The sequence below is a fragment of the Cyprinodon tularosa genome, unplaced genomic scaffold, assembly GCF_016077235.1.
Source record: "Cyprinodon tularosa strain WSP-4 unplaced genomic scaffold, ASM1607723v1 ctg73, whole genome shotgun sequence".
NCBI lineage: Eukaryota > Metazoa > Chordata > Actinopteri > Cyprinodontiformes > Cyprinodontidae > Cyprinodon > Cyprinodon tularosa.
Genome location: NW_024039485.1, coordinates 752,348 through 761,302, shown reverse-complemented (window position 1 = coordinate 761,302; position 8,955 = coordinate 752,348). Strand labels below are relative to the sequence as shown.

The 8,955-nt window shown below is 38.7% G+C and overlaps 1 protein-coding gene across 1 annotated transcript; it reads right to left on the bottom strand.

Annotated features, from left to right (window-relative positions):
* Positions 1-255: 255 nt before the first annotated feature.
* On the bottom strand, positions 256-8,755 carry macc1 (MET transcriptional regulator MACC1). The gene is made up of 5 exons (XM_038269569.1): positions 8,597-8,755; positions 5,422-5,544; positions 3,313-5,339; positions 3,006-3,194; positions 256-948 (listed from the first exon to the last, which is right to left on the bottom strand). Exons 2-5 carry the CDS (start codon positions 5,534-5,536, stop codon positions 745-747), a joined length of 2,535 nt encoding a protein of 844 aa, XP_038125497.1. The 5' UTR covers positions 5,537-5,544; positions 8,597-8,755; the 3' UTR covers positions 256-744.
* Between the last annotated feature and the right edge of the window lie 200 nt (positions 8,756-8,955).

Here is an 8,955-nt window from a genome sequence, read left to right as displayed (position 1 = left end):
CAGTTGACTGTGGAATATTTAGGAGCGAGGAAATTTCACGACTGGATTTGTTGCACAGGTGGCATCCTATCACAGTTCCACGCTGGAATTCACTGAGCTCCTGAGAGCGACCCATTCTTTCACAAATGTTTGTAAAAACAGTCTGCATGCCTAGGTGCTTGAATTTATACACCTGTGGCCATGGAAGTGATTGGAACACCTGATTCCAATAATTTGGATGGGTGAGCAAATACTTTTGGCAATATAGTGTATACAAAGTATTTAAAAAACGCGTTTAAATGTGATATAAATGCTAAATATGCATATTTTTTAAAATCAAAGTATAACACCACCAATTTGATCCATAATGTAAATATACCCCAAGATATTAAAAAGATAAAGGTTACTATAAATGCTATTCAATTACTGAAAATCTGCATAAAGTAATATGCAATATAAAAAGACAAGGAATACTGAAGACTGTAAATAAAAATTAGGATACAGGGTCCTACACCAGCTGAAAAAAAATCAATATTGAGAAAATTAGTTAAGAATTATTGACATTATGAACAGAAACTGAAAATAATTTTCCTTTCACGTATTTGACAGTTGCATAGTCACATTTCAACACTTTTAAATAATCACCCATCTGGATTTACAATATCAGTTTTACAGAGATTTTTCAACTGAATAGTCTCTTAAGCAAAGATGTCAATAAGTAACATATTTAGTGCTTTCACAGGTAGAGAAAGGTTGTTTTTCCATTTAAGGTCCTGGAAAAGCTGTTTCTTGAAAGACTTCTAAGCAGTTCACAGTGATAAGAATGCCTGTCAGATGTCTCCACTCTCTGGTAACAGGGTTTTTCATTTTATCCAGGACCAGGTGCAGCTCCTGGATCATATCCTTTGAGTTGTCTCCATAACGAAGACTCCAGGCATACAGGAAGTCATAGGCAGGCTTCCACATGGACTGTAAAAGAACACAAATTCAAAGTTAAAAATTATAATGAAAAGGTTTTGTATCAATGGAAATGTCTATCAAAATGCAAGAATCAGTCAATAAAAAACTGCTTAACATGGACAAGTCACTCTAATTCAATAACACTGGTATCAAAAAATAAACTTCTGTCACCAGCTCAAAAAATAAAGCCAATCATATATGCATTCATAACACATAGAGTGGTATACTTCTAAAATCTAACTCTGTTAATTATTATTATAACTTCCTCCAAGAAAAAGTGGTACAACCAGCTCACATTAAAAATTACATCATGTGTTAATCTGCTGGAATTGTGATATTCAGTTTCACATTAAGTAATATAAGATTTAGTAATACAAAAAAATATAAAAAAGAAAATAAAAAAATCCTAATTCACTTTGTTTAATTTTAAAATGAGTATTCTCTGGGAAAGAATGAATAAAGACAGCTCTTACTTCTTATTTTAAACAGATAGAATTACACATATCCGATTATAATAACATTGCATTTACAGGGATTTTTATTTGCCCTGTTTAAACCTCTGTCATCTTGTGTAGAGTGATCCTGACTATGGAAGTGAAGGTAAACACATTAGTTAAATAGAAAACTTAAAGCTCCCAGAAAGAAGATAATTATAGCAGGTTTTGAGTCCAGCAAGGACTTTAAACAGTTTGAAAACAGCCAACCCACTGTAAAGAAAATAATCTACTGTGTAGGACACTAAAAACAGCCATTAGCCTGTCTAGGTAGAGCAATCCAAATACATTCACAATGAGAAAAACCACATGTGTGAAACTCCAGAAAACTTTGGCACAAACAAGCCCTTACTGAGATGCTTTGGAAACAGAGTATGCAAGCATGTTTGAAGAATACCTAAGAACATATGCCAAACAAATTATCTGAGGAAGAACTAGACCCTAAAACCAGACAAATACCATTAAATCCAACAAGTACTGATTAGGAATTAACAACTTGGCGCTTCAAGAATGGGTTGAAAAATTAGTTAAAATAGGTTGGGATGCAAGAGGTCTGAAAATAAAACAGGTCACAGAATACCACATGAAGGAGCTGCGGAAACTTTGCTCGGAGCATCATATGGGACTCAAAGATGACATAAAGAAGGATTTAACCAAAGTTATTTCAGCCAAGGGTAGGGTAAGGTTTCTAAAGGTATAGAAAAGGTCTTTTATTTCCGGGATACCGCACTTTCAGCCACATATGTGTGGTGAGCTACAGTTTTACACAGTCATTGAAGATCACCTTTCTCACCGCGGTTCTTTGAAAATAGGAAAAAGAAGATAAGAACGGCATCAGAAGAAGCACACACACATATATATATATATATATATATATATATATATATATATATATATATATATATATATATATATATATATATATATATATATATATATATATATATATATATATATATATATATATATATATATATATATATATCCCACAATGCTTTGCATTGTGGGATACATCTTATTTCTGTGATATCTGCTCTTCTTGCAAACTCAGCTCTCCTTGCAAATCAGTAGGGGGTTGCTGTCACAGCGGCCTGCTAGCAACATAGGCAACATAAGATGACGCATGCACCACGTCGTAGAGGAAGGGTTACGTGACTAACGGGGCAAAAAGCAGTGATTATCTGCCTGAAACAGGTAACTGAGTTTGCTATAAGTCCACTATGTAGTCCCTGCTGTAGTGGACACAGTAAGCTTGAGCTATGAGAACAGCACATTTTAAACAGGGTGTGCACGAGGAGAAATGGGCTTCTGCATGCTCTTGCACGTGCATTTTTTTTAACTGGAGAGGGCGGGTCTTTTAAAAAATCCTCCACAATAAGTTTAAAATGTACCTAAGTAACAATATTTCTGTTTGGTAAGTCAAAATTCTTGTTTTTATTTATTCATGAGTGCCACATTCTGAGTTAATGTGTTAAAGAGTTAACTTATTCACATTCTAATTCAATGAGATGCACATATGGGAGTTATATTCAGAAACGAGAAACCGTCATTCACATTACAGCTTAATCTGACCTGCACACTGACTTGACCATTTTTTCCTCGATGAGGTGCTTCATAAGCCGCTATCTGTGCACTGGTCAGTTTTCCCATCTTCTCTGCAAGCTCTCGCCATCGGATTTCCAGCTCCACAGCTGTAGACAGAATAACTGTGTTCTGAACGAGCTTCGCCACCAGATTCATGTTGTTCACCTTCAGTAGCCCCTTGACGATGACAAAAATACAGTTGTTTTTGTCACAAATGTAGAGGAAGCATTCTTTAGCACTTAACAAAAGACATGAGTTTATTGCATTACATTAAAAGCCTTTTTAATTTACATACCACCATTAGTTCATGCAGGAACTTTTTCCTAGTCTTCTCTGAGTGGCAGTCCTCCTTTAACTTCTCCAGGACGCAAGCCACCTTGTCAGTCTCAGTTTCAGCATATCTTCGCCTAATTGTTTCCAGAGGCTCATTTTTGTACTGCAAAGCATCTGCAAAACCCCTCCAACAAGTTATGTGCTCTGTGACTAATGTCTGGATGGCAGAATACATATACGTAAGCTTCCTGAAGGGCTGTGCCATATTTTTTAAAAGTACTGCTGTGGTGATTTGAACCTCATTGAAGTCTATAACTTGATCCACAGTTATGAGTTTGATGTTTTTGCAGTGGACCAAGCCGATCTTGCCTCTGATGAACCCAATGTACCACTCTTTCACCTTGAAATTGCCAATTGACCTGACCGTCTCCCTAGAAAGCAGAGCCACAGTATCGCCCTTTATGTACTCCAGGAGGTATTCTACATGAGGCTGACGGTAAACTGTCTTTAAGGCTACCCCGTACCACTGCAGATTCACTGGCACGTCTTTAAATTTGGGTAAATCTGGTTCAGTTTCTTCTGGAATAGGAAATGTTTTTGCGATTTCTATCTTTCTCTCTACATTTGTTGGTTGCCTCTTGTCTGATCGGATAGGTGGTACAGGAGGGGAAGTTATCTGAAAATCAGCCACAACTGTAGATGAGCTTGATTCCTTCACTTGTATGTCTAACTGAAAAGGAGTTATCTCTGCTGTTTCAGGGCAAGATATTGCAACTGGTAGATGCAAAACTGTCCCAATCTTGAGCTGACTTTGCCTCACTGGTTTCATTTGGTCTTCAGGACTAATTTGAAATTTTGAGGCTATGACATGCACCCCCACAATAAAGTCCTTCAACTCTTGTGGTTTGAAGGAGTGCTTCCCCCAAAGCTGCAGCACAAGTGGAGGCAGATTTTTACTGCCCTTACAGAGATCTGAGAATGGAAGCTTAGGTGGAACATCTTCGTGACAGCAGACTACTACTACAACCTTGAATGATGGATGAATGAACCTTGGGCCATAAACGGCAATGGTGAGTTGCCGATCGAGGTGATCCCACACTGTAGTGTGTGGCTGCAGTGAAGAGGCCTCGGCCACTGCTATTACAAAAAAATGTGTTTTTGGGTCCTGGAGTTTTATCTGGATCGAGTTCTTGTTAACGTGAGAATCTTTAATTTTTGAGTATGGCCCCTCTCGTTTGGGGGACACCATTCCAAATACAGTGGTCATCGCCTGACTTTCAGGGTTGTCCTTTATTTCTCCTGAGAGCTTCATCTTCATGGATAAGCATTCCTTCGTGTTAATGTTACTCAACAACACCTCGAGAAGTGGACTCATTGTTGTCATGTAGTTATTGTTAAGTCCAGGTGGAGGGTTTAGCATAGCTTTGAGGGTAACTTCCTGTATTTCTCCGGGGAGAACATGGCCTTCTGGAACATGAATGCTAATTTTGGATTCAGGTAGCTGTACTAAGCCTCCCCTGTGGCCTATCTTGCTAACGACTTGAAAATTGGTGGCCTGAGTCTGGGCCCACCCAGGGCTCTGGCTCATCACATTTAAGTCCAGACAGGAGCGGGTCAGCTGCCGGTGACTCAACCAGGCCATTTTATAGGCCTGTCTGTCATTCTTCAACCACTCAAAGTCTGGATTGAGCACATGTCCAGGTGGTGTTGAGTTGTTCTTAAGCTTTGGCCCCTTTTTCTCCAGATCACCGAGGATATCTGAGGCGCTCCTCCATCTCCCAGACTGGTTGCTGATTTTGTGTCTGTTTTTCCAAAAGGTCTCAGATATTTCTTCATCATCATTAACTTCTTGTTGTGTTTTTCCTCCTTGTTTTACTTTTGACCCATTCAAATTATCTTTATCTTTGCCACTGTGAACAATATCATCCAAGAATGGGTTGGATCCTGATATATTTTTCCAAAAAGGGTTTTTGGTTTGAGAGGATTCAGAGATTTCTGGCTGTAAAAACGGCCAATTTGAAGTCTGTGTTCTTCCTGGTACAAAGCCACCTTTAGGAAATGAGAACTTTGTCAGAAGGTCTTTTTAAAGGATAGAGACACATTTTTCAGTGTTTGTGGTTTAGAAATTTACCATTCAAGTTGTCAGTGGGTGTTGTATCATCACTTAGATCGATTAGTGTCCCCTCAGATTTACTCCTCATGAGACTTCCAACGCGGCGAAAGGACATATTCCTTCCAGCTGCCATGTTGTCATCTGTAAAGAGATCAACGACATTGTTATTTATTAGAAAAAATGACTCTTGCAAGAATTTTGTTCCTATGTGAAAAAAGACGTAAAAAAAAAGTCTTCAGGTGTCATAGTTTTGTCGCTGATGGCTGGCTTCTTTGTTTATTCCATGCAACGGTCTATTTACCCGGTTGTTCATTACCGTTTTATCTGATCCACCTGATTCTTGCTGCTATTTATGCTGCTTCTTTGCCTGCCATCGGCACCAGATTATTCTAGCTGTTTTTGAGAGTAAGTCTAATGATTGTAGATAATTTTTCTGCTTTTGGGACTTTCGAGTTTTGCTTTGCCCCTGTATTTGCTCTGTGAGACAGATCTGTTCTGTACTTATTTCTGGATTCTGCCATCTTTTCCAACTTGGATCTGTCTTCCAACTCCAGCTTTGGATTTCCCCTCATGGGGACTGCTGCTGCTTGGCATTGGCTGGCGCCTGCTCATTAGTCTGCTCTGCTCATTAACTCGAAGCTTTGGGGGTGGCTCCCGCCGCGAGCTGTGGAGAAACCACCTGTTTGGATTCTACTCCTTCCCTCGGGATTGAACTGGACTCAGAACCAAGTTAGCGACTTATGCTCATAGCTTTGGCCCGTCTTAGATTCTAAGTCACTAACCTGAGCTTCTATCTTTGCCAGAAAATCCAGTGAGCCCGTCGCAGCTGATGAGCCGCGCAGCATTCTGTATAAAAACAAACGCTTTTAAGTTTCCTATTGTCTGTCTTGCCTGAATATTGGGTCCTACATTCTGAGATCATTACATCAGGCCTAAGAAAATTGTCTTGACAGCTTTTTATTAGATGTTATCTTGGTCCCTCAGTTTTGTTAAGTTCTAATCCATCATGAGGTACTCGTAGGAAACATTTAATATTTGTTTTATCTTTCTAATAATAAAGTCAATTACAACTTGAACTGCCACCTTAATTTGGTGGAGTTTCTATCCTCAGACAATCCCAGAGGCTATTCTGACAGGGGCTTAAATGCATCTGGTAGGGTCTCCAGATGATAACAAGCTGTGGGTGATGATTAAGACTAAGAGTGGATCAAAAGCCTTAAGACCAAGACATCAAGGCTAAACCTCATTGTGTTGAGTTTTATCTATTCAAAGAGGAGAAAGCTGGACTGACATAGCAGGCCCATATGAATATCTGGCAACCCTATGTCAGCGAAGTATTCAACTTCAACCTCTTGGAAAGACCTTCTTGTATTCCAGGGGAGGCTGAGGACATTTAGTCTGAGTGGACTATTCTCTTTGCCTCTATTATTAACACAGCTTACATCTGTGGCTGTAAGGTCTGTGGTTCTTGTCGAGATGGAAATATCTGAACCTGTTAAGGAAACCAGCAGTAAGGGATGCCATCAAGTTTGAGAATAGGTCCAGTTTAGTGTGGTTGGCTTGTGGGGCTCCTGAGAGAGCTAACAGTAACCATGAGGCCAAACATGCTCTTACCCTGGAGGTTGCAGAGGCAAAAACTCGGTTATGGCTGGTTTACTTAATTCTTGGAAGAAAAAAAATCTAATAATTGACAAGACATCAATCTGTGATTTTATTTATTATTAACAAAAACCTTGACTTTTCAGTTCAAAATCAAAGACTTGACATATATTGGACTTAAAGAGTGAAAGTTAGTTAAAATTACTAAAAATTTGCTCTGATATTTTACAGTCTGGTGCTGTATTTCACTGCATCCATTTTCCTTCCCTTGCATTCCAGCTTATATGTATTCTGACAATGGATAAACAAATAAATAAATAAATACCACTAATAATAATAATACACTTTTGACAAATAATATTTTAAAAGGTGAATGCATGTCTAGAAAATAATCAAGTGGTGGAATAAAATATTTGCAAACTATTTGAGAACATTAATGAACAGTGATATTCTTTTTTAACTTTTAACTCTTTTTTTAACTCTTACAGTCATCCGACATTTCAATTCTTGTCTGACTTCCATCCATCCATTTTCTGACATGCTTAATCCCAAGTGGGGGCTGGTATCCATCTCCAGCTGTCTATGGGTGAGAGGCGGGGTACACACTGGACAGGTCACCAGTCCATCGCAGGGTAACACAGAGATAAACAGGACAAACAACCATTCACGCACACACTGACATCTAAGGAGAATTTAGAGAGCTCAATTAACCTAACAGTCATGTTTTTGGACTGTGGGAGGAAGCCGGAGTACTCGGAGAAATCCTACACATGCTCAGGGAGAACATGCAAACTCCATGCAGAAAGACCCCAGGCTGGGAATCAAACCCTCAACCTTGCTGCAAGGCAGCAGTGCCACTCCACTGCTCCACTGAGCAGTATGTCTTGTCTGACTTGTTTTGTTGTATCAAGCGATAACACATTTTTTCTAGATTGAACAGTTCCATGTCTTTGCTTTTACAATTTTACAATGTTGCAACAACTGACAATGGCATTATCACTCTTCCAACTAAAGCTATTGTTCAAGTCTCAGAAATGTGTCCATCAAGAGTTCTTGCAATATTTCTGTCTGTCTACGTGTCGCTGGCTTGCCTACAATGACACAACCTATTGAAGACTAGCCATATTGAGTCAGTCATTAATAATTTGTTTTTTTTACACGAGTGCACAAAAACAGGTTGGTCTTGTTGAACAGAGAACACTGAGGTCACTTCTCATACGCTTCACAGTGTTGCGATTACACCATTCTGGGGAACAGAGGCTGTATCTGAGGAAAAAATTACCAGAATGACGTTCATTCTGGAAATATGATAAAGTAATATATAGATCTTATAATGAAAATAAGGATCAGAATATTTTTGTACCCATTCTTATATTATATCAACAAACTAAAGAAACATATGATAGGGAAAAAGTAATCAGGTTACTGTACATACCAGTTTGGATAACAACAGCCAACACATTTTATAGTTAATAGGCAGAGCTTTAAAACAAGAAGTAGTTACATATTAATAACGCATGTCAACCCATACTTCCTATTCAAATCGAGACGAAAATCATTTTAACTTTGAATAAAACACAAAGGTTGAGCTTACCGTCAAAACTAAATGTTTTTTCGGATAAAGAGGCCTTTTCCACTTATTAACCCTGATTTCCAGCGCGTTTCAGAGAAGAACATGAACCCCTCCTAAACTCTGTTTGCTCTCCAGCGCAGAGAGCATGTTGGGCTTGGAAGTTTTAATAATTACAGGAACACACGCAGAGGAGTGGCTTTGCGAGAATTTCTACTACATTTCCCAGAATGCAACACTGTGTTTACGAACCTGAACACCTGAAACCGCAGGTTGAGTTTCGAGAGGAGGGACAAGTGATAAGAATGTAACGGAGGTGTGACTTATACTGACTTTGTTAGTTTATGTTTTTTACAGCAAAAAATATTTGGGTACTGTCAAAA